General features: G+C 35.1%; 1 protein-coding gene across 1 annotated transcript in view; it reads left to right on the plus strand.

Annotated features, from left to right (window-relative positions):
- The window catches only part of DNAH12 (dynein axonemal heavy chain 12), a gene marked incomplete at its 3' end in the record, with an annotated part of 226,000 nt that overhangs the window by 133,132 nt on the left and 65,935 nt on the right, over positions 1–26,933 (plus strand). Inside the window, exons 35-45 of the mRNA XM_079713687.1 lie at positions 4,050–4,169; positions 5,507–5,695; positions 7,403–7,554; positions 10,804–10,942; positions 11,991–12,157; positions 14,312–14,567; positions 16,294–16,593; positions 17,272–17,450; positions 21,162–21,354; positions 22,696–22,857; positions 26,324–26,518. Coding sequence (XP_079569813.1) covers positions 4,050–4,169; positions 5,507–5,695; positions 7,403–7,554; positions 10,804–10,942; positions 11,991–12,157; positions 14,312–14,567; positions 16,294–16,593; positions 17,272–17,450; positions 21,162–21,354; positions 22,696–22,857; positions 26,324–26,518 — 2,052 coding nt within the window. The remainder of the gene's footprint in view (positions 1–4,049; positions 4,170–5,506; positions 5,696–7,402; positions 7,555–10,803; positions 10,943–11,990; positions 12,158–14,311; positions 14,568–16,293; positions 16,594–17,271; positions 17,451–21,161; positions 21,355–22,695; positions 22,858–26,323; positions 26,519–26,933) is intronic.

Below are 26,933 nucleotides of genomic sequence, written 5' to 3' on the forward strand. Positions count from 1 at the left end.
CCTCTTTCATTTCTGATTTTATTTATTTGAGTCTTCTCTCTTTTTTCTTGGTTAGTCTAGCTAAGGTTTTTTTTATTTAGTATATTTTTTTAAGAAACCAACTCTTAGTTATGTTGATTTTTTTATGTTGTTTTTTTAGTCTCTATTTGATTTATTCCTACTCTGATCTTTATTATTTCCTTCCTTCTGCCAACTGTGAAATTAGTTTGCTCTTCTTTTTCTAGTTCTTTGAGGTGTAAAATTAGGTTGTTTATTTGAGATCTTTTTTCTTTTTTAATGAAAGTGTTCATTGCTATAAACTTCCTCTTAGTACTGCTTTTGGTGTACCTCATAAGTTTTGGTATATATTGTTTCCATTTTCATTTGTCTCAGGATATTTTTTGATTTCCTCTTTGACCCAGTGGTTGTACGAGAGTATGTTATTAAAGCAGAAACTAATACACCATTGTGAAGCAATTATACTCCAATAAAGTTGTAAAAAAATAAAAAGAGTACGTTATTTAGTTTCCACATATTTGTGAATTTTCTCTTTTTTTTCTGATTTCTAGTTTTAATCCATTGTGGTCAGAAAAGATACTTGGTATAATTTCAATCTTCTTAAGTTTCTTAAGACTTGTTTTGTGATCTAACATGGGGTCTATTCTAAAGAATATTCTTTGTGCACTGGAAAAGCATGTATATTCTTCTCCTTTTGGGTGAAAAGTTGTGTATATATCTGTTAGGTATATTTGGTCTATGGTGTTGTTCAAGTTCACTGTTTCTTTACTGATTTTCTGTCTGGATATTCTATCCCTTATTGAAAATGGGATATTGAAGTCTCCTAATATTGTATTGCTATCAGTCTCTCCTTTCATATCAGTTAGTATTTGTTTTATATACTTAGGTGCTCTGATGTTGGGTGCATATGTATTTACAGTTGCTTTATCTTCCTATTCAATTGATCATTTTATCATTATGTAATAATAACCTTTGTCTCTAGAGATAGTTTTTGACTTAAAGTCTACTTAGTATTATTTAAGTATAGCCATTTCTGCTTTCCTTTGGTTACCATTTGCATGGAATATCTTTTTCCATCCCTTCATATTCAGCCTATGTGTGTCCTTGAGTCTAAAGTGAGTTTCTTATAGGCACCATACAGTTAGATCTTTGTTTTTTTTTTTATCTATTCAGCTTCTCTGTATCTTTTTACTGGGGAGTTTAACCTATTTACATTTAAACTATCTATTGATAGGAAAGAATTTACTATTGCTATTTTAAAAACTATTTTCTGTTTATCTTGTAGTTCTTTTGTCCCTCTTTTCTCTCTTGCTGTCTTCCTTTGTGTTTTTTTTTTTTTGTTGTTGTTGTTGTTTTGTATTGATAGGATTTGATTCCTTTCTCTTTTTCTTTTGTGTAACTTCTATAAGTATTTTCTTTGTTGTTACCAAGGAGCTTACATATATTATCTTAAAACAGGGTACTTTAAGCTGATAACAACTTAATTCATTTACATGTAAGAACTCTCCACTTTTATCCCTCCTTTCTCCACATTGTAGGCTATTGATGTCACAATTAACATTTATTTATAGTATGTATCCATTAACATAATTAATTATAGTTGTTTTTAATACTTTTGTCCTTTAGCTTTTATAGTTGAATTAAAAGTGATTTACACAACACCATTATAGCAATATCCACCTTTGGTTTTTTTAAATTTTATTTTATTTAGTTATTTATTTTTGTCTATTTTGGGTCTTCATTGCTGTTTGCGGGCTTTCTCTAGTTGCGGTGAGTGGGGACTACTCTTTGTTGTGGTGCACGGGCTTCCCATTGTGGTGGCTTCTCTTGTTGCGGAGCATGGGCTCTAGGCACATGGGCTCCAGGCTTCTTCCTGTACCAGGGCTCAAACCCATGTCCCCTGCATTGCCAGGTGGATTCTTAACCACAGCACCACCAGAGAAGTCCCCACCACCCTGTGGTTTTATATTGCTGAAGTTACATCTGAATAACCCAGAGGTAAAATTTATTCCAGCTATACTCTTTGGATTAAAACTATAGTGACTAAAGATTTAAAAATTCCATATTTTAAAATTATTTTAGGGAATTCCCTGGCAGTCTAGTGGCTAGGACTTGGTGCTTTCACTGCCAGGGCCTGGCTTCAGTCCCTGGTCAGGGAACTAAGATTCCACAAGCCAAGTGCCCCACCCCCACCAAATAAATAAATAAAAAATAAAAGGATTTTAAATATACCTTTAAAAACTCACATATACATATAGTATTGTGTTAGTTTCCTGGGGCTGTTGTAACAAATTACTACACACTTGGTGACTTAAAGCAACAGAAATTTATTCTCTCACAGTTCTGGGGCCAGAAGTCTGAAATCAAGGTGTTGGCAAGAATGTGCTTCCTCTGGTAGCACTAAGGGAGACTCTTTCCTTATCTCTTCCAGCTTCTTTTGGCTCCAGCCTTTTTTTGACTTGTGCCTGCGTAACTCTAGTCTTTTTCTTCATGTTCACATGGCCTTCTGCTCTGTGTGTCTCTCCACTATGTGACTTTTATAAGGATTTATGACTTTGAATTTAGGGCCCACCAGATAATCCAGAATGATCTCCTCATCTTGAGACTTTAACTTAATTACATTTTCAAAGACCCTTTTTCCAAATAAGATCACCTTTGTGGCTTCCTGGGATTAGGATGTGGATATATCTTTTTGGGGACCACCACATAATTGAGAAGGGAAAAGAGTGTTCAGTAGATTTTCATCCTAAAATACTATTTTGGAGATAGGAAAAATATCCTGCATAAAATAAAAGAAGACAATTTCACTTTATGAAGATTCTGTACAATGTCTCATAGAAAAAATATACAAATAATCATTTTTCAGTTTTTAAAATTTTAAAGCTAATACTGTACGTTTAAAAAATACAAAATAAACTTCATCTTTCTGATAATGAGTGATAGATTTTCTTTTCTTAATTCATTCTCATATTTTCCATAGCCAGTTAGTCCCCAGCATCTATTGATTTTTCCCTCATTGCTAACTTTCATATCTGTCTTCTCCTCTCCATCGCAGTTCCTCTGACCACCCCCCTTCATCCTGTCATAATAGCTTCAGTTCTGACCTTCATCATTTCTTACCTGAATCAATACAATAGAGCTACTCTGGTCCAGTCTACATCCTGCTACCAGAATGAGAATTCCAAAACACAAATTCATTCCATTTACTCCCCTACTTAAAACCCTCCATTGGAACCCTCTTCGTCTTAGCATGACATCCTTAACATAGCCTATAAAGCCTTTCAGGATCTGACCCCTGCCTGCTTTCAGGTTTTATTTCTTGCCATTCCTCTCTCACACCCTCTTTTCACATCCTACAGAATCCCTTTAATACTCTGTGTCCACTTACATCTCCATGTCTGTATATATATTGTTTCCCCTGCCTTGACATTATTCCCTTCTGCACCTGGTTAACTCACACTTTCCTTCCAAATTCATCTCAGCTATTCCTTCATCTGGGAAATCTTCCTTGATTGTTCCTCTCCTATTTCCCTCCTTGTCTTCCTACCTGGGTCTGGGCTAATTGTTTATCCCAAGTATTCTAGTAGCCTCCCACTACCTTGGGACTTCCTCTGTCATGTCATTATTATACCATATTATTTTAGTCTATTTAATTTCAATATAACTTCTTTTCAGAGATCATGTGTTTTATTTTCGTATCTCCTAGCTTGGTATATAGGTATACTGTGTTTTTGATAAATGTTTGTTGAATAAACAGATGAATAAATGGGTGTTATAAACTTCATTTCTACTATCTGTAGAGCATTATTTATTCTCTTACTAGTTTTCATTTCTCAAAGAATTCAGATTAAGAATATGTTTTGCCCAACTGTGTAATGTAATATGCTAGACTAAAATATCTGAGAGATTTTTATCATGCCTACAATTTAAATTCCTTAAGTTTAAATTTTATAAAGACCTTAGGAAAACTACATTTTTTAAATGAAATGTTTATTTTCTTTTATTATATAAATAAGATGAAAGTAAATTATCTTATTCTTTTCACTTTGAAGGAACTGATTCCTACAAGCGATAGCAATGTAGTTGTATCTCTCACACGCCTCTTTGAAGTACTACTCTGTAACGTGGTAGAAAACGATCCTACCAGCAAGCACATTCGTGTTTGGATTATGGTTGGTTTTATACTTATTGTGTTTTTTAATTATGGAATAAAATATGCCTCTGGCAAATGATACTTGTGTTGGGAAAGACATTACAAGACCTAGAGCTGTTTTTTGGTGAGCACCAAAAGAATACCTGAAGACATTAAAGTTGCCCTGACCTGGTATTCTGATTTAAAAAACGATTTAGAGAAAGTAAAATATGTCAGAATGAATCAAGACACCCTATTACTTATGAAAGATCATAATTTGATAAACACTTTATAAGGTGACTATTAAACCAATATGGACTTCAGGTGAATTGATCTTGTCTAAATGTTAAGCTAGAGTGTAGGCTACAACAAACTGGCTACGAAAGACTAGGAGCAGGCATCCAACCAGCTGGGTGGAGCATTGCAGGCAGAATTCATAGAGGATATATGTAGGAAGGAGTCAGTGGTCCAGGTTAGTTAATGTCTAGAGATCAGAGAATGACAGAGAATAAGGCTCTCAGGGAGCCAAAGGAAAGAGGTGTTCTGTACGCTTCCCTGGTCTGTGCTACTTTCCTATCCACCACCTTATTCTCAAATGCCTCGATCTCCTCTTTCAATCTATCTTCTATTCTACTCTGTGGTAATAGCAGTTCCCTCCCATGGTTTTCCCTTCACTTTGTTGCCACAGAAAATTTTCTCTTAAAATATTTTTGATAGATTTTTCTAACTATATAAGGCATGTACCTAGAGCAAAATTCAAAAGACAAAAGTAAATTTTCCACCCATACCAGTCCCCCAGCCACCCTCAAGGCAACCACTATTACCAGTGCCTCATGTAGCCTGCTAGAGATATTTGATACATATCCTCCTCTATATGTATACATATTTTATACATGTTAGCATTCTATACATACTGATTTGCATCTTTTCTCACAATATATTTTGGAGATCTTTCCATATCAGTATTGGGTTACCTTTTTTTTTTTTTAATAGCTACACGTATTCCAGTGTATGTAGCATATTCCAATTAAGCTGACTTCTATTGAAGAACATTTGGGTTGCTTCAGATATTTTGCTACCACAAACAGTGTTGCAGTAAACATTCTTGTACATATATCATTTTGTCCAGTGGGAATATATTTGAAGATAAACTCCTAAAAGAGAAATTCCTAGGTCATTTGGCATGAGAATTTTAATTTAGATACATAGTGCCAGAGGAATGATTTGTTACGTGACTTAGATGTGCTCCATTCTACTTTATTTGTAAATCTGACCTTTTCCAAGTAGATTAATCAGAACTTAATATACTGTATTTTAGTTAATCTGTTAAAATTTTCTTTTAAAAAATTTAAATTAATTTTTCTTTTTAACCAACAGGCTGGCTTTATATTTTCTTTGATTTGGTCCATTGGAGGAAGTTGTGATACAGATGGTCGCATTGCTTTTGACATTTACATACGATTAGTCATATTGGGAAAAGATGAAAGCAACCCAATACCTGACTCTGTGGGTAAATGGGAATGCCACTTTGATGAAAAAGGCCTAGTCTATGACTACATGTATGAGGTATGATATAAAATGCTTGTTATGTTAAGCTGTAAAACACAAAGTCTTAGATCAGCAGTCAAAAGTGGGTTCCCATCCTAGAGTTACTTTGACTCCTGTGATTAGCATTTTAGTCCCCTCTCTTTAGTTTCTCCTCCTATAACTTGTGGACAGTATAGATAAACTTATTTTGAGAATATTTTATAATTTCAGATTTAAATTAAATCTATTTTCTCCAATTTAAAAAAGAATTCACAAGAAGACTCTTTTAAACAGTAAGCATTTGCATAATTATTTGATTCATGCAAATTTTACTTCACAGAGCCATAAGATCTGGATAGAGACTTATTACAATTTTACCTAAACCTAGAAGCACAACTGACTAGCACAGCCAGGACTTGTACCCAGCTCTCCTGATTGCCAGTGCAGAAATCTTTCCCTAAAACCATGTTAACACAGAATTTTAAGAATATGACCAGAAAGAGATTTTCATCCTCATTAGTCACAGTGGGAAGTCAATAGAATAATCTCTAAAACTAAAAAATCAAGAAGTGATAACACAAGCATATTCTTTTAGAATTGAAGGTAAATATCAAAATATCCAGCTTAAAGAGTCAAAGGTAGTTGCTGTTAGGAGAAAATAAGAGTGGGAAACTGCTGTTTTTCCTTAACCTTGTAAACTTTTGACTCTAAAATAGTGCATAAATAACTTTGATAAAAATAAAAGCTAAAACCTAAGAAATTAAGAATATGAATTACTGAAGAAACACTCACCCAAACTTGCAAAATTACCATCACCCAGACACAAACCATATACATATACAACTTGCCAGAAAATATTTAAAGATTCTTAGATGCCAGCCATAGCACTGGAGTCCAAGAGACCTCCTTCTTTGCCAGGTGCTAACTCTTTTGTTGATTGATGGTGAGAGGACTTAGGATCTCCAGGGAAGGGCAGGACAACTTGGAGAGGAAGATATCTGTGTGGGGGAGGGTGGATTCCCTAATCAGGATCACTTAGGGTATCAAGACAGCAGCTATTTAGCCCCTGGTTCAGAAGAACTTCAATAATGTAACAATCAGTCCAGCCATTCCAATATGTCCTGGCTGAATATCAGCCTGGATCAATATGCCAAAGAGAATAATTTTAGAGAAACAAGTATGAGTTTATTTGATATTTTGTTTCTAGTTAGATTATTGCCCATTTACTTTAAAATATGAAAATATTAAGCCAAAGTCCTGTCAATTGTAACTTCAGCCACATCAGAGTGGCTCTCAGATAAATTCTTGCTATATGCACAAGGACATCTTGAAGGCAGTCTGGAAAGATTAGAGTGTTAAGAGGACAGGGACTTCCCTGGTGACGCAGTGGTTAAGAATGCACCTGCAAATGTAGGGGACATGGATTAGATCCCTGGTCTGGGAAGATCCCACATGCCGTGGAGGAACTAAGCCCATGTGCCACAACTACTGAGCCTGCACTCTAGAGCCTGCAAGACACAACTGCTGAGCCCGCGAGCCACAACTACTGAGCCCATGCACTGCAACTACTGAAGCCCGCGTGCCTAGAGCCCATGCTCCGCAACAAGAGAAGCCACCGTATTTCACAATAAAAAGGAGGAAAAGGCTGTAAAGTTTTTAAAAGCAAATATGATAACTGTGCTAAAAAGAGCCTTTTAGATAGCAAGTGCATGGTTATAATACTTTAAAATTTATGTTCTCTTATAGTTGAAAAACCGAGGTCGCTGGATCCACTGGAATGAATTAATTAAAAGTACTAATTTAGGAGATCAATGTGTCAAGATTCAAGATATCATAGTCCCTACAATGGATACAATTAGATATACATTTCTAATGGATTTGAGTATTACCTATGCAAAGTAAGAAACTCTATTATAAACATGCATTTTAAATATTATAGTACCTTTCTAATAGGATCATAGGATTTTTTAAAATAAATTTATTTATTTTTGACTACGTAGGGTCTTTGTTGCTGCACACGGGCTTTCTCTAGTTGCGGTGAGTGGGGGCTACTCTTTGTTGTGGTGTGCGGGCTTCTCATTGCAGTGGCTTCTCTTGTTGCGGAGCAAGGGCTCTAGGCGCATGGGCTTCAGTAGTTGTGGCACGCGGGCTCAGTCGTTATGGCTTGCAGAGTCTAGAGAGCAGGCTCAGTAGTTGTGGCGCATGGGCTGAGTTGCTCCGCGGCAAGTGGGATCTTCCCGGACCAGGGCTCGAACCCGTGTCCCCTGAATTGGCAGGCAGATTCTTAATCACTGTGCCACCAGGGAAGCCCAGGATCATAGGATTTTTGAAGTGAACTTTGAGGTCATCCATTTTCAGATAACTAGGACCCTGAGGGACTAATTGACATTTCCATAGTGACATCTGTTAGTAGTGGTAAACCTGAAATCCAGGTTTCCTATTGCCCACTTCAAAGTCTTTACCATCATACTTTGTTGCCTCATAAGCCATCTTTTATTTCTTTTATTTGTAATAGCAGATTAAAAGTCAGTTACAGTGTTACTGTTAAAAAGGTATGCATTCGGGGCTTCCCTGGTGGCGCAGTGGTTGAGAGTCCACCTGCCGATGCAGGGGACGCGGGTTCGTGCCCCGGTCCAGGAGGATCCCACGTGCCGCGGAGCGGCTGGGTCCGTGAGCCATGGCCGCTGGGCCTACGCGTCCGGAGCCTGTGCTCCGCAGCGGGAGAGACCACAACAGTGAGCGGCCCGCGTACTGCAAAAAAAAAAAAGGTATGCATTCTACTCCAGGTTCATTGTACTCCTGAGGAATCAGACTAACCATGATACACATTTTCCTCTTTGGCATTTTTGAGATCTGTCCTATGCTAGTTCTTCATAACTTAAGATGAACATAAAAGACTCAGACTTAAGTAAGAAGAGCACATCAAAAAAGATGAAAAGCCTAGCATGTACCATAGACATATCCATACCAATTTTCTTAATAACACTTTTATAGTTATTTTTCTTTGAAACACTAGCCATAATTTATCATTAATATTATTTAAACTGGGGCTTCCCTGGTGGCGCAGTGGTTAAGAATCTGCCTGCCAATTCAGGGGACATGGGTTTGAGCCCTGGTCTGGGAAGATCCCACATGCCACAGAGCAACTAAGCCCATGTGCCCCAATTACTGAGCCTGCGCTCTAGAGCCCGTCAGCCACAACTACTGAGCCTGTGGGCCACAACTACTGAAGCCCATGCGCCTAGAGCCCGTGCTCCACAACAGGAGAAGCCATGGCAATAAGAAGCCCATGCACCACAACGAAGAGTAGCCCCCGCTCGCCGCACCTAGAGAAAGCCTGCGCGCAGCAATGAAGACCCAATGCAGCCAAAAGTAAAAAAATAAATAAATAAAATTATTTAAAAAATATTATTTAAACTGGACAAGCTTACATAATATGCATGAATGTCATGGTTTATTTGTTTTTGATGAAGAACCTGTTTCTGAGTGAATTTTGTGGCAGTTTTATCCTGTTTAATTAAAAAAAAGAAAAATAGCTTATGAGGGAACATTATTTTATCCCTATTTTGTACCCATAGTTGCATTTTTGCATTTAGAGGCTAATATTAAAAACTTCATTAATCAAGGAAGGTACTTGTCAATTCTGGGGAATTCCTGGTACAGGAATTCTCTTGTTCCATGAACCATTTGTCAGAATAATGCTTTTAAATGAATAAGTACAAATATAGGATTATAAAGCAAACCACATATTAAAATATATTTATTTAAATATTGAACAAATTTGAGCTATAGTAGTAATAATGTGCTTTTTATTAACACATTAAATAATAAGATCCAGCAGTGAGTCTGAGGATGATCATAATTTTGAAGAAGCAATGGGCATAAGTGATATTTTTGAGATATCTCTAACAATTGTAATGTTTAGTATAATATGTGTGATTTCTCTTGATGACAAATATTATCAATATTATTATTGATAATAAAGTACATAGGTACTATATTATAAATTGCTCCATTTTAGTTAAGGGTAGTGAAAGTAAAGGTATAAACTCTATGTCATCTAAGTTCACAAACTCTCAATACTGTCTAAGAATTTCTTCAGTTTGATCTATGGACCTCAAGTTAAGAACAGTGTTTATTTAGTAAAATTATTTTAATAAATAGTTTTCCATAACGTGTTACTCAGATTGGAAAGCGTAGATGAATTCTCAGGCATCACTGTAGTTCTACATGATCTTTTTTTGTTTATAGTATTAATTTTATGTTTCTACTTTAATGATAATTTTAAAAATTAATATTATCATAATTTGGGTCATATAGATGACTCTTTATACCTGATTACTGCTGCTCAGTTTTAGTGCCAGCCTTTGTGTTTGTCTTTATGTAGCATGTGATGCCAAGTTGTCAATTAAAGTGACAGTATTTAATTTTTAATTCAGTATGTCTCAAACTGGGATTCTCCAGGGTTCTGTGAACATAAACTCTTAGGATTTTTTTTTCCCTTTAAAATTAGTTCGGACCACTCAAAAATGAGAAACCCTGCTTTTGAAGCCCTTGGAATAGGGAATTCCTTAGAATTTGCTTTTAGACAAGTATTTTCAGTTAGTAACACTGACTTGATTCAAAAATACTATTAATGGGCATATATAACCGTTACCTTTAGAATTCATTGTTATTTAGTTTCTCACAAAAGCTTTGTGCTATTGAGATAACTGCGAAACACTTTCAACCTCTCTTATTGTCATCATCCTATTAGTCTATTCCACACGGCACCCTCTTGCCTGTACCTCTAACTAAAAAGTACAAATACATCACTTTTCTGAGGAGACAAACTTTGGCTTTTTTTTTTTTTTCTGAAAAGTTAAGCATGTTACTACTTGTTTTATGAGTGTTTTTGCATATAACAATGTTACATTTGTTCAAATAATAGTTTGTTACTATTTAAGTTTCAGTAAGTAAGCAAAACTGTGTGCCAATTGTTACTTTCACCAGTCTTTTATGAAATTACAATGATAAATTGAAATGTGAGTTTTTGGATGAAGTTGATTTGATTACTATTTAGGTTTTCAACTAAATCCAGCCTCCTCTAATTGAAATGTATTCTGACTTTTTCTCCTTTTGAATGATATGTTCATTGTTTCATTAAGGCCGCTACTTTTTGTGGGTCCAACGGGTACAGGAAAATCAGTGTATGTGAAGGATAAGCTGATGAATCACTTGGAAAAGGACCTGTACTTTCCTTTTTATGTTAATTTCTCCGCACGGACCAGTGCCAATCAGGTTCAGGTTAGTTAAAAGCCAGAAACATGGGTCTATAATTATTAATTTTTTTGCCTTTTTGATTAGCATTTAAAACTGCATTTTAAATGAGCAGCTGTGTAAATCCTCTATGAATTTAAATAAAACTTCAAAACTTCTTTTTGGCATTACAAGTAAGTTTTAAAAATCAGGTTTTAAGGACAAAAGTTCAAGAGAACATTTTTGCATTAATACTGAATTGTTGAGCTTTGTCATCTTTTTTTTCAAGCCCAAGAAGCAACAATTGATTTCTTAACTGGAGAAGTAAAGGAGAAGGGAGGGAGGGTGGAAGAGAGAGAGGGAAGGAGAGAGAGAAGGAGACAAGGGGAGAGAGAGAGAGAGAGAGAGAGAGAGAGAGAGAGAGAACTTGTTCTTTCGAGACTCTCCTAGATGGTCCCCTAGGGGTATTTGCTGCCTACTGAAGTTCTGTCAGTGAAAGATCTTTCAAACCATACACTGTTTATTGTATGACCTTCTGTGACAGGAAACTGTGCATCCCACCCTTTACCCCCAGAGGTGCCAAATGAAAGTACTGCATGAGATCTTTTCTAATCACCATTTTTATCATCCATTCCTAAATTTATATCTGTCCATTCTCTCCTGATCTATGGTGCTCATTTTCATTGTTTTAAGCCAGTAGAATTCCCTAATTTCAAAATACTACAAATTTAGATTAGTGCTTTTAGATATTAAGTTAAAGTTAATAGATATGTTGGGGTATCCAATATAGAAAATATTTTGTGTGTGTGTGTGCATATGTGTGTATACAATATAAATATATAAATAGGTGTAACAATTGGTTACATATAAACATGTAACAATTCTGAGCACATAGAAGGATTTCAATATATGCTCTTTGAATGATGTTGAATATGAAGTCTGGTATAACCCTAAAATGAATAAATATAAATGAATAAACACGCACATAGTGTTGCTTGGCATTATTTCCTTACATAATTAGACTGTTAAATTTCTTTTTTTTTTCTGGTGTTAAGTATGGCTTTAAATATACTACTATTTCTTTTTTATATTTTAGAACATTATTATGGCTAGGCTGGATAAAAGACGCAAAGGAGTTTTTGGACCACCTATGGGAAAGAAGTGTATAATTTTTATAGATGACATGAATATGCCTGCATTGGAGAAATATGGAGCTCAACCTCCTATTGAATTATTACGACAGTTTTTTGACTGTGGGAATTGGTAACTATTTAATTAAAGTCTTAAGTAGCCATGCTGAAGTTATTTCTTGTTCTCTTTTTCTATTTTAATTTCTCACATCAAAATAATATATTTTCTCAAATTACTTATGGAAGAAAATGGTTGCCCAGATTTTCCTATAAAGAAAATTTTGGAAGACTTTTCTATAACTTTTTATACCATGGAAGAATAATCCAGTATTGGAAATATATTTATTCAATAATGTATTAATTTTTGTCCTTTTTATCTACTACTTTCAATTATTAAATATAATTTACAAATTACATCTTTTACCATCACCCAGCACTGAGAATTTGTGGGTAGTCTCCAACCTAAGTAACTGTAACCAGCACCCTATGTTTCTACCATTTTAAAATTCTTTATATTATCTATAACTATTTGGGACTACTGTATCCTTGGGATGGCTTGGTTTTGACAGCAATTTCGTAGATAACCCTTCCATTCCTCCCACCCTATTTTATGATGACATGGTTAGTTTCCAACAAATAAGACATTGTACCTTTTAGTTCGGATTAATAATTCTTCATTTCCTCCTGTTAAAATACTTTCCTAATCCCTAATATGCCATGATTTTTATCTCAAGGCAAGGGTAACCTAATTGTGAAGCTAAGTCATATTTTGGGATTATATTTTTGTTGTTTTTATTGCATGCCCTTGGAATCCTGCCTCCAGGAGATAACCACTGTTAATAGTGTATTCCCTATTCTTCCAAGTTTTTTTTCTATATAAATATATTTTTATTAAAAAAGACCCATATTACATATAATGTTTTTGCAACTTACTTGCACTTAAATATTTATCGATATTATTTGTCTGTCTCATTCACCTATCTGTATTATTTGTCTATTTCATTCATCTTGTTGCATTTTAATACTGTTTAGTTTTGTGGATCTTGCTATAATTTACTTAACCAGTCCCTTATTGACAGTTACTAGAGTTGTTGCCAAAAATCAAGTCATATTTTCATACTTTCTATAGTACTTTTAGACTAAGAACTGGCTGTATAGATTTCTCCCATAACCACCCCCCTTTTTTGCAAGAACGTCAATATTAAAGGACTTTATGACCTGTTGGAAATAAGCAACTTTTCACTCTGAGTGGTTCCAGCTAAACTGAGTCATTTGTATACCCCTTTCTGATTAAAACTTCTTTGAAGCTTTGTTATTCCCTAATGGGTCTCTTTTTATATAACAAAATTGTGTATAGGTTCTATTTATACACCCTTTTGTGCTCTGAAGATAAGATTTGAGATGAGAAAAAGAAATCAAGACTTAGCTGTAAGTAGAATAAGTATATAGTTTATTGTTCAAACCAGGACATTTCTGAGAGAAAAAGGGGAGTGTTAATAGTTACTACAGGATGGGCACAAACAACAATTGTCCTAGGCAAAGTGGGACATATTGTCATTTACCTGTAACCATCCACAAAAAAGATCTCTCATCCATGCTTCTGGATTTGGGAGTGTGAAGAGGCAAAGGAGAGAGTCAAATTGGAAAGAACTGGAAAAAAGAAAGGCAAGAGCAAGAGGAAGGGACCTTCTAGATACCCAGAATCTGGGCAACAGAATCAGTGTCACTGAAAGGAGAAATAGACTGCTGCTTTAAAACAAGTTTTCTCTGCAGATTGGTGGTTGCCTGAGGCAGGGGATAGGGGGAGCAAAATAGGTGAAGAGGGTCAAAAGGTACAAATTACCAGTTATAAAATGAGTAAGTCGGGGGGCCGTAATGTACATCATGGTGACTATAGTTAATAATACTGTATCGCATATTTGAAAGTAGCTAGGAGGGTGAATCTTGAAAGTTATCACAAGAAAAAAAATTTTGTAACTATGTATGGTGACAAATGTTAACTGGACTTATTGTGGTGATCATTTTACAATTTGGACAAATATCAAATCATTACGGTGTACACGGACACTAATATAATGTTATGTCAGTTATACCTCAATTTAAAAAAAAAGAAATAAAAATTATAGGAATCCTTAAAAAAAAAAACTTCTCTCTTACTCCAAGCATTATCTAATCTTCTTCCATTTAAAGAAGCTAAAATCAGATTAATTTTCTAAGGAGATCTACTTTTCAATCCATCTTTTTGGCTTTATAACTGATTGTTTTGGAATTTTTATGTGCTTTCAAGGTATGACCTTAAGGACACAAGTAAAATCACGTTGGTTGACATAGAACTGATTGCTGCCATGGGCCCTCCAGGTGGTGGAAGAAATCCAGTCACTCCCCGTTTTATTAGACATTTCAACATCTGCACTATTAATACTTTCAGTGATGAAACCATGGTCCGAATCTTCTCATCAATTGTAGCATTCTACCTTAGGACTCGAGAATTTCCTCCTGAGTACTTTTTAGTTGGGAACCAAATTGTCAATGGGACTATGGAGGTGAGCAAAGAATGCAATAGAGTGTTTTAGTACTACATATATCCTTATTTGATCCTTCCTTTTTTTTTTTTTTAACTTCTTTTTCCCCTTAGCCGCTTTAGTCTTCAGTGTCAGAGAAGCTGTTAGGAAGGCTTGAGGACAGGAAGATCATAGGCTTTGAAATTGGGGAATCTAACTGGGTTTGAGTCTTGACTGCTGTTTCCTAGCTATCTGGCCTTCAGCAAGTAACTTGACCTTCCAGAAACTTACTTTTTTAATCACTAAAATGGGAGATAATACCTATTTCACAAGGTTATTAGAAGGAAATCATCCAGAACCAATATCTGCCACATTGTGGGTTTTTCCCTAATTGTTGGGTTCCTACTCTAGTATTTACTAATTTTCCCTTCTCTCTCTTCCCTCCCATTCTTCATGTTGTGTCAGAAAAAAAAAAGAAAGAAACTTAAGAAGCTTATGAATACATTATTTTTGCTAGACCACATAACTTAGGAGTAGCAGTGAAAAAAAAAATAAGAGAATACAAGGGTGGGACTAGAAAACAAGACTGCCCATATAGCCAAAGAACAGCCCTTAACTTATCCAGGGTGTGTTACCTGCTTCTGCTCAGAGGCCAGAGCCAGCCTCATCGCTGATGGTAAAAGGGAAAAAAAAATGTATTTAAGGTAATTTAGTGATAATCTCATTGAACTAAGCTTTCTGGAGCCTTGATACAGTGGGGTTCACTTTGGCATCACTGCAACCAGAAGCAAAAAGCTCCATAGAATCATTCCATCAGTTTCCAAGAGCACTGTATCTTTCTAAAGTTCTTTTGCCCCTGTTCTGGTGGAAAATTGGGTTGTTAAAATAGAGAAACTATGAGCAAAGAGATAGTACATTATAATTTCTGTACTTATACAGAAAAGTTCTTCTATTTATAAAATATGGTAGTTATATTTCAGGCATCTCCTGGAAAGAGAGGGGAGTTGGTTAGGCAAAAGAGGATACAGAAAGGATCCTCTTTTTTTTCTGTCTTTGATGTATTGTAGACCTACCGTGTATGGAGATTAGGGGAGATGAATTAGAGAACATATATAAATAAAAAATAATTTCATTTGGATTTTTTTCAGCCTATATTATAAAAGATTTAATTTACCTTTCTTAAAGAGGATGTTAAACTTCATTTGGTGAATTCAGCATGTAGTAAAAATATACTTCATTTTGATATTATAGCCAATTAAGATAGGAGGAGGAGAGGAGAGAGAGAAAACGAGAGAGAAGGGAAGGGAGAGAACACGCTGATTTATTTTGGAGTCAGTGGTGGTCAAAGAAAATTGTTTCATCATCCTCTTCATTTCGAACGCTTCAGAATGAGTTATCTGATTTCACTTTCTATTAAAGTTTTTGTTAACTATTTAATCCCAGGTCATTCGCCTTTAAATGTAACAACCATAATTACTGGGAAATAAAAGCTTTGTCACTTCTTGAGCTTGGATGGAATCAGATAATATTAAGTTCCCTCAACTTTGTAATGCCTGGTTGAGTGCTATAAACCAAAAGAAATAGATATATGCTATATTAGACTCAGTACTATACAATTTTCCAAGTCAATATGATCTGATAGGATAAATAAAATATTTTATATAATATACTGTCTTTTATAGTATATTACATTGTTGTTGGCTTTGTATTATTGACTTTGCTGATTATAAGCATTTTATTTTTGCTTTGTTGCTTTTTTCATATTCAGATATATAAACAATCCATGGAAAATCTTTTGCCCACTCCCACAAAATCTCATTACACTTTCAACTTGCGGGATTTTTCACGTGTCATCCGGGGCTGCTTGCTCATTGAAAGAGATGCCGTGCAGAGCAAGCACACTATGATCCGTCTGTTTGTGCATGAGGTTCTCCGAGTGTTTTATGATCGTCTCATTAATGATAATGACCGATTCTGGCTGTTCACTTTAACAAAAAATGTTATAAGAGACCATTTTAAAGAATCATTTGATAGTATCTTTTCACATTTAAGAAAAGGGAATGCACCAGTGAGTATATTTAGTGATTAAAAATATATTAAGTTAAAACAATCCAATAGCATGAATTATTACAATCAATTTATCTTTGAAAGAATACTATTACTTTTTTTTAAACATCTTTATTGGAGTATAACTGCTTTACAATGCTGTGTTAGTTTCTGCTTTATAACAAACTATTATTTCTTAATGATCATATTCTTTTAACTTTCCTCATAGATAGGTATTTATTTTGAGAAGATTTGCTTTCAGAGGAATTATGTATATAACATAGAAGTTATATGATAGGGATTGAATGATATAACAGATATAAGGTGCTTAACATGGTGACCATCCCTTAGTAATGACTCACAAAATGGGAGTTGCTCAGAATGACTTTTCCTGCCCCTGGGGGCAAAAAACTTATATGATAGAAAAAACTGTTTTCTTTTTACTTCCTAAGGATATAATATAATATCAGGTGTTAATTTTACAAGTATATTATTTACTATCCTAATATTTAAAAGAATTATCTAATTGATAATCATCCCATAACATAGATAAAACAAAATTTTGTGTAACATTTTCTTAAATTTATTTTAGAAAAAAATTTTAAAGTTTCTTAAATTTATTTCAGAAAAATTTTTGTTTTAAAATTATTTTAGAAAAAATTTTAAGTTCTAATATAATTTGTTGATTTCCATTTTATAGGTAACTGAAGAGGACTTAAGAAATCTCATGTTTGGTGACTATATGAATCCTGACCTTGAAGGAGATGACAGAGTTTATATTGAAATTCCAAATGTTCATGATTTTAGTGACATTGTGGAGCAGTGCTTAGATGAGTATAATCAAACTCAGAAAACAAGAATGAATCTTGTCATTTTTAGGTACCTATATTTGGTATTGATGGTTAAAATTATATTATATTAATTATATTAAATTAAATTATAATTTTATAAAATTATAAAATTTTATTGTGAAATATTTAAAATGTACAAAAAGATATAAAACTATAATGAACAACCTTGTACCCATCACCCAGCTTGAGACATAAAATACTAAACACAATATTGTAAATCAAATATACTTTGATTTAAAAAAAAGGGCATAAATACTAGCAATTAATTTGAAGTCCCTTGTGTAATCAGCCTTCCCTCACTGCATCCCTATTGTACCTTACAGGGGTAAAAAGAAACTCATGTGTTTCTTTGGCCTTTTACTACATGTGTGTGTTCCTAAACATATATGCAGTCTTATTTTGCATGTCGCATACTGTGCACATTCCTCTGCAAGTTGGTTTATTCTAGATTGTTTGTGAAATTCACAGAAGATGAATTTTTACTACTGTATTGCACCGCATTGTATAATTTTAACAGAATGTAGTCATTCTTCTGAGATAGACTTCTAGGTAATTTCTAGTTTATGTAATTAAAAAAAAGTTTGAACATTCATGTCTCCTTAGTTACATGTGTAAGAACTTCTCTAGGCTATATTCTTAGAAATGGAATTATTGTGTCATGGTATGTAAGCATCTTCTACCTTACTAAGTTTTGCCAAAGTATCTTCAAAAATAATTATTGTTTTTAAGAGCTTCCATTGTTTCTCACCCTTCACAAAACTTAGGATTGCCAGACTTGGTAAGTTTTGTCAGTCGAAGGAGAGTGGAATGCTTTCTGACCGTGACTTTAGTTTTTTGTTTTTTTTTTAACATCTTTATTGGACTATAACTGCTTTACAATGGTGTGTTAGTTTCTGCTTTATAACAAAGTGGATCAGTTTATATCCCCATATCTCTTCCCTCTTGCGTCTCCCTCCCTCCCACCCTCCCTATCCCACCCCTATAGGTGGTCACAAAGCACCGAGCTAATCTCCCTGTGCTATGCGGCTGCTTCTCGCTACCTATCTATTTTACATTTGGTAGTGTATATGTGTCCATGCCACTCTCTCACTTTGTCCCATCTTACCCTTTCCCCTCCCCATATCCTCAAGTCCATTCTCTAGTAGGTCTGCGTCTTTATTCCCATCTTGCCGCTAGGTTCTTCATGACCTTTTTTTTGTTTGTTTTTTAGATTCCACGTATATGTGTTAGCATACGGTATTTGTTTTTCTCTTTCTGACTTACTTCACTCTGTATGACAGACTCTAGGTCCATCCACCTCACTACAAATAACTCAATTTTGTTTCGTTTTATGGCTGAGTAATATTCCATTGTATATATGTGCCACATCTTCTTTATCCATTCATCTGTTGATGGACACTTAGGTTGCTTCTATATCGTGGCTATTGTAAATAGAGCTGCAATGAACGTTGTAGTACATGACACTTCTTGAATTATGGTTTTCTCAGGGTATATGCCCAGTAGTGGGATTACTGGGTCATATGGTAGTTCTATTTTGAGTTTTTGAAGGAACCTCCATACTGTTCTCCATAGTGGCTGTATCAATTTACATTCCCACCAACAGTGCAAGAGGGTTCCCTTTTCTCAACACCCTCTCCAGCATTTATTGTTTGTAGATTTTTTGATGATGGCCATTCTGACCGGTGTGAGATGATATCTCCTTGTAGTTTTGATTTGCATTTCTCTAATGATTAATGATGTTGAGCATTCTTTCATGTGTTTGTTGGCAATCTGTATATCTTCTTTGGAGAAATGTCTATTTAGGTCTTCTGCCCATTTTTGGATTGGGTCATTTGTTTTTTTGATATTGAGCTGCATGAGCTCCTTGTAAATTTTGGAGATTAATCCTTTGTCAGTTGCTTCATTTGCAAATATTTTCTCCCATTCTGAGGGTTGTCTTTTTGTCTTGTTTATGGTTTCCTTTGCTGTGCAAAAGCTTTGAAGTTTCATTAGGTCCCATGTGTTTATTTTTGTTTTTATTTCCATTTCTCTAGGAGGTGGGTCCAAAAGTATCTTGCTGTGATTTATGTCATAGAATGTTCTACCTATGTTTTCCTCTAAGAGTTTGATAGTGTCTGGCCTTGCATTTAGGTCCTTAATCCATTTGAGTTTATTTTTGTATATGGTGTTAGGGAGTGTTCTAATTTCATTCTTTTACATGTAGCTGTCCAGTTTTCCCAGCACCATTTATTGAAGGGGCTGTCTTTTCTCCACCGTATATTCCTGCCTCCTTTATCAAAGATAAGGTGACCATACATGTGTGGGTATATCTCTGGGCTTTCTATCCTGTTCCATTGATCTATATTTCCATTTTTGTGCCAGTACCATACTGTCTTGATTACTGTAGCTTTGTAGTATAGTCTGAAGCCAGGGAGCCTGATTCCTCCAGCTCCATTTTTCTTTCTCAAGATTGCTTTGGCTATTCGGGGTCTTTTGTGTTTCCATGCAAATTGTGAAATTTTTTGTTCTAGTTCTGTGAAAAGTGTCAGTGGTAGTTTGATAGGGATTGCATTGAATCTGTAGATTGCTTTGGGTAGTATAGTCATTTTCACAATGTTGATTCTTCCAATCCAAGAACATGGTATATCTCTCCATCTATTTGTATCATCTTTAATTTCTTTCATCAGTGTCTTATAATTTTCTGTATACAGGTCTTTTGTCTCCTTAGGTAGGTTTATTGTAGATGTTCTATTCTTTTTGTTGCAATGGTAAATGGGAGTGTTTTCTTAATTTCACTTTCAGATTTTTCATCATTAGTGTATAGGAATGCAAGAGATTTCTGTGCATTAATTTTGTATCCTGCTACTTTACCAAATTCATTGATTAGCTCTAGTAGTTTTTTGGTAGCATCTTTAGGATTTTCTATGTATAGTATCATGTCATCTGCAAATAGTGACGGCTTTACTTCTTCTTTTCCAATTTGGATTCCTTTTATTTCTTTTTTTCTCTGATTGCTGTGGCTAAAACTTCCAAAACTATGTTGAGTAATAGTGGTGAGAGTGGGCAACCTTGTCTTGTTCCTGATCTTAGAGGAAGTGGTTTCAGTGTTTCACCATTGAGGATGATGTTGGCTGTGGGTTTGTCATATATGGCCTTTATTATGTTGAGGTAAGTTCCCTCTATGCCTACTTTGTGACTTTAGTTTTAATTCCCCTAATTACTAGTGAGGCTATGTTTCCTGAATTTACTATTTTGTATATAACTGATTTTCTATTTCTTGCATAGAAATCCTAGTATTAAAAGATTGAATAAATTTGGGGGGTTTTTTTTGTTTTGTTTTGTTATTGGCCGACCTGTGTGGCTTGTGGGATCTTAGTTCCCCAACCAGGGATCGAACCTGGGCCCTTGGCAGTGAAAGCCCAGAGTCCTAACCACTGGACCACCAGGGAATTCCCAAAGAAATGTTTTTAATAAAAGCAATAATATGCTCCCAGTATAAATGATTACAGTTTCATTTTATTTTTATAATTTGTATAGTACATTTCCTGAATTTGTACCTCAAATAGTTTTCCTTTACATCAAATGATCCAATTGCAACTGCATTTGAAAAATCATGCTTTTTGATGATTACCTCTTTAAAATTGGGATAGTAATATATGGGGCAGCAAGGTCCATTCTTCTAGGAAAGCAAAATGATACTTATGTGTAAATATACATTTATATTCATATTTTCAAGTATAATAATATCGATATTTCATAGGTATGTATTGGAACATTTATCACGAATATGTCGAATTCTAAAGCAGTCTGGTGGAAATGCTTTGCTTGTTGGACTTGCAGGAAGTGGTCGTCAATCCTTAACTCGTCTGGCTACATCCATGGCAAAAATGCAAATTTTCCAACCAGAAATTTCTAAGAGCTATGGTATGAATGAATGGAGAGAGGACCTGAAGGTAAAATTGTGAGCAAATCTTGTGTCTAAAATAATATCAGTGCATTATTTTTTAAACATATTTATTAGAGTATAATTGCTTTACAGTGGTGTGTTAGTTTCTGCTGTATAACAAAGTGAATCAGCTATACATATACATATATCCCCATATCCCCTCCCTCTTGCATGTCCCTTCCACCCTCCATATCCCACCCCTCTAGGTGATCACAAAGCACTGAGCTGATCTCCCTGTGCTATGTGGCTGCTTCCCACTAGCTGTCTGTTTTACATTTGGTAATGTATATATGTCCATGCCACTCTCTCACTTCATCCCAGCTTACCCTTCCCCCTCCCCATATCCTCAAGTCCATTCTCTAGTAGGTCTGTGTCTTTATTCCTGTCCTGCCCGTAGCTTCTTCAGAACCATTTTTTTTTTTAGATTCTACATATATGTGTTACAATGCATTATTTTATCTGTAAAGAGAGAGCCAACCTGTATAGCTGTGTGCTAAATACACTGGTGATGATGATAATAATATTATCCCTAGAGCAGTTACTGTGTGTGCTGAGCACTGTTTTAAGTGCTTTATATACATGCTGTCATTCTATAGGTATGACAGTTCAATGCAGCAGGTATGGTTGTCTCTGTGTTTTACTGATGAGGAAACTGAAGTTGAGAGAAGGTATGCACAGCAGAGCAGGATTTATGACTTAAGTCTTATCCACTGCTGTTACCATGGCTGCTGCTGATTTTACCTTTATTCTAGTTCAGAGAGGCCTTATTTCAGGCAAATGTATGTTTTCCAGTAGACTTAAATATGAACCTCAATGATGATGATGATGTCATTAATGTTGTCAAATCTTAATAGTTTCTTTGGAGCTGTGTTGCTGTTCCAGTAACAAATAGAATAGTGGAGTGCATACTTGGGGCTTCACCCTCATGTGCCTAGGGCTCTGCAGGCCCCAGAAGAGAGATGACCTAAAGTGGAAAAAAATAAGAGAGACATTACTGGACTTTTTTAACTTTCTCTGACCCTGACATACTAAAATTCTACATCCTAAAAGTTACTGTAGAGAACTGGTCTTTATATCTTTGATCTTAGATGGACAGAGATGCTTTCTGTTTTCAAATCCATCTCAGTCCCTGAAGTAAGATGCTGAATCAATGACTATGTCTAAGGGGTTGGCAAACTGGCCAGTTGGAGTCTCCCACCAAAAGGGCGGGAGAAATGGAGGCCCAGATTGACAGCCCCACCAAAATGGAAGAGGTACTACTCTAAATTTGAGATGTTATCAAAAGAAAGGAAAGCAAAACCAACAGATTTCCACCAGATTCTGGTTATAAGTACATTTTTATTTTCAGGTTCTATTAAGGAAAGTGGGCATGAGGGGCCAGAAGTTAGTCTTTCTAATCACGGACACCCAGATTAAAGAGGAAGCTTTTCTAGAGGATATCGACAGTGTGCTCAATACTGGAGAAGTACCTAATATTTTTGCAGCAGATGAAAAACAAGAAGTGATGGAGGTAAATGCTTTTTAGGGAGTGCTGCTCCCAACATGTCTTGAAGCTTTTCTGCTCTTCAGGATAAATATATCTTGTGTGGAGGATTTTGGTAATTGAAAACTTAATGTATATTATTTTAATACTTTTTTGGTGAATTTTAAATAGATTTGAAAGTTATGAGACAGAATTTTAATTTGTTTTTTCCATAATGATGACAGTGTGTTTCATCCATTTGATCTTATTTAGCATGTTTTATGAGTGATTAGAGATTTAAAATCATATCTTAGGGTTACAGTGATATGAGAAAATATAGCTTTAAAACACTACTTGATTAGCTTTTATGGTTTACCACTGGTTAGTAAAATTATCAAATTTTAACAAAACTACTTGTATTAATTCTGATATATCTGAGAGTCATGCTTTGTGATTTAATTGACAAAAAAATACATTTTTGAAGCACCCACTACTTCAGATGTCCTGACCTTTTGACCCCCATTTCTAAGATCTTCCCATACAAGATTTCAGCTAGTAATTTCCCCTTTCATGTACCATAACTACTTTTACCCACAGATTTTATCACTCATACCAGGATGCTTCATTCCAGCCTCTAGTGATAGCATGTGGAGTAAAATGGTTTCACCCTGGTTGTTCAAGCACCCTGCTTTTCTTGTCTATGGAATGAAACTGTTGTATACACAAAATAGTTCCTCCTACATAGCGTTGTTGTGAGTTCTGAGGATCAAGTGAAATAAGGCACTTATGGAATGTAAGGCACTTATGGAACGTCAGGCACTTAGAAAGCCCTCAGTAAATTTGATACATTACCAGTTCATGGCCTGGCATGGGGAAGAAGAAAGGAAAAAAAAATCCCAAGTAGCGTCCAGGTTGTGGCTAAGGCTGCTGAAGAATCGTAATTCTCCTAATTTATAGGATAAATTCATCCCCCACACTCCTACCCAAGGAATAGGACACCTTGGGGAGTGGGATTTTTTAAGCTTTGCAAGGATTTTCTGCTCACTGTAGCTATTGTTTATCTTTTCTTCTCATCACTTTGCTACAAAGCTTTTCCATTGCTTCACTATTTTATGGTATGACCCCACAGTAGCCTTAAGAACTTCTTTCCTTCATATTCCACCCTAGGAACACCGTATCAGTTTTTCCACAAGGAAATGGTCATGGTCAGAACTCAGGGGTACCGAAATGCGTTCCTGTTTTTGCTTGCTTTATACTAATTTTTAAAAATATAAAAGGTAATGTAAAAGAAGTTATATTAATTTCTTTACATACCCTGCATCCCACTTTGAAGACCACTTTGCTTATTTCATCCATCTGGCAAACATTTTACTGTAAACCTCACTTCCTATAACTGACCTCTGTAGCTTGGCCGTGGTACTGCCTAGAGGGCACCTCTTATAGACTCAACACATCTCTCTGACGTCAACATCAGCGTTCTAGACTCAGAACCTCTGAGTTCTAGAAACCTCTATTTCCTGACTACCTTTTCCACTGTTCCATTTGCACTCCTTGCAGAATTAAATTATTGCAATATTTTCTCAGTGTAGCAGTGACTTATTTACCACATTTAGTGATATTTTCTCAGTTCCCTTTTAAAATTGCGATTCATCTTTGAAATAATTCATCATTCCTTCTTTTAAACTCTGCTTTCTCTTGACTGCTATGAAATTTCACTCAGTTTGTTTCCTATCTCCCTAATTATTCTTTCAGTAACTAGTGTTTTTCTTGCTCCCCAGAATCAGTTGTGCTCCCAAAGTGTGTGTGTGTGTGTGTGTGTGTGTGTGTGTGTGTATTACTCCCTACTTCTACTCTAGAAACATTAACCAATATTTCTGTGTAAATAACCCCTATATTTATATCACCATCCTGGCCTTTTCATGAACTCTTGTTCTACAGTTAAAACCATGTATTACCTTTCTCTATCTGAATGTACCCCTGTAAACTCAGAGTTAATGCAGATAGACCACCTGAACATAATTTCATAGATTGACACTGATCATAATAGTTGTAATTTGAGAATTACTGTCAGAATGAATATACAGAGTTGACTTGCCGTTTCCCATAGATATAGGTATCGTATATCTATAGTAGAGAATTCTTTTAGAAATAAATTCATTGTTATAACATTGGAAATTGTATGATCATTGTGACCACTCCCTAAATTTGATATTGAAAAAATTTTAAATCTATTTATAAGATAATTTATTGACTATGAAACCTTTTCTGCTTTGAACAAGGAGAAAGGTAGGATATAAAAAGCTGAAAGGTACTTACCTATGTGGAAAGAACTATTTTAAGTATTCACATGTAATGGCTTTTTGATTCCTCAACAATCCTTTGATATAGGTACTCTTTTCCCCATTTTACAGATGAGGAAACTAAGGTACAGAGAGGTTAAGTAACTTGCCTTCAGGTCACATAGGTAATCAGCTGCAAGCGGGGATTTGAATTCAAGAAGTCTGGTTCTAGAGCCATTATGCCTAACCACATGTAAGATGCCTTTCTCATATAGAGATATACAAGGGAAGAAAATCAAATGTGACCTATAATCTCATTACCAAACAACTCTATTAACATTTCAAAAAATACAAATATTATAAGAATAAAATTAGATAATTCAAACAGCATAAGAACGTTCAAAATGGAAAAAAAAGATATAAACCAAGAAGAATGTCCAAGATAAAATATGAAGGCCTCTCTCTCACTCTCCCTTAAGTCCCTCTCACCCAAAGTAACCACTATTAATAGTTCTTTGTGATTGCTTCCATAAAAAAGTGTGTATGTGCTCACACATATGCACCTATATATTTTTTAATTTAACAAAAAGGATCATATTATACATACTGTTGCACAGTTTGTTCTTGCATTTATTTTATCTTGCTGATCTTGCCATAGCACATGTTGATGCATCTCATTATTTTTAACTGTTGTATAAAATTACAATATATGGATGTTTAATATGTTTTTATTTTTTATTATTTTTAAAATATTTATGTATTTATTTGGCTGCACCGGGTCTTAGTTGTGGCACGCAGGATCTTAGTTGTGGCATGCAGGCTCTAGTTCCCTGACCAGAGATCGAACCCGGGCCCCCTGAATTGGGAGCGTGGAGTCTTAACCACTGGACCACCAGGGAAGACCCTATAATGTTTTTAACTGGACACTTTAGTTGTTTATATTTTTTCCTCCTAAAAACAATGTTGAATTATAGTCCCACACATATATCTTGGTGAACTTTTGTATTTTTATAAGTTAAATTTTTGGCAGATATTTGTTTTTAAATTATAGAATTACAGAATTGAAAGTAGTCTTCTAAGTGCAAGCTATAACAAAACCATTATTTTGATATAAAAACAAAAATTTAAAGATATTTATAAGGGGAGTAATAAAAATTCTTAATATTCCAATATCTACTAATCTTATTATTAGCATACCTGTTTTTATTTATGAGGTTTTTTCTGGTATTCCCTAGGGTGTTCATCCTGTGGCTCAGGCTGGCAATAAACACGATGAATTCAGTCCCTTAGCGCTGTTTGCTTTCTTTGTGAATCGCTGCAAAGATAATCTTCATGTTGTAGTGGCCTTTAGTCCCATTGGAGATGCCTTTCGAAATTGCTTGAGGCAGTTCCCATCCCTCATCAATTGCTGTACCATTGACTGGTTTCAGGTTTGTAATCTGGGGGGGAAGGACAACTAAATCTTTTGGAATTTTGCTGAAATCTTACTCAACTTCTATTAATTTACATTCATCAAGTGTTTCTTGATCACTTACTCTAATGGCAGCACCAGGGACTGGTAAGACTACATGATCCCCAAAAGGAGCTCACACTCTAGACTGGAAGGCAAAAAAAGCAGTCAGCAAATGAGCAGTCAACAATTATATAAAAGAGCCATAGTCTTGGTGTGGGAAAGGTGTACTTATTAAGACAGTGACTCTCTGAAACATGAAAATGAATTCGTTCCATAGAGGAGGGGGTGTATAAGGAACCAGCAGAATGTATTTTATATATACATATATATATACACACACATGTATATGTGTAAAGATATATAGATAGAGATATCTTTATCTATCTGTACAT

The sequence above is a fragment of the Hyperoodon ampullatus genome (genome assembly GCF_949752795.1).
Source record: "Hyperoodon ampullatus genome assembly, chromosome: 10".
Taxonomy (NCBI): Eukaryota; Metazoa; Chordata; class Mammalia; order Artiodactyla; family Ziphiidae; genus Hyperoodon; species Hyperoodon ampullatus.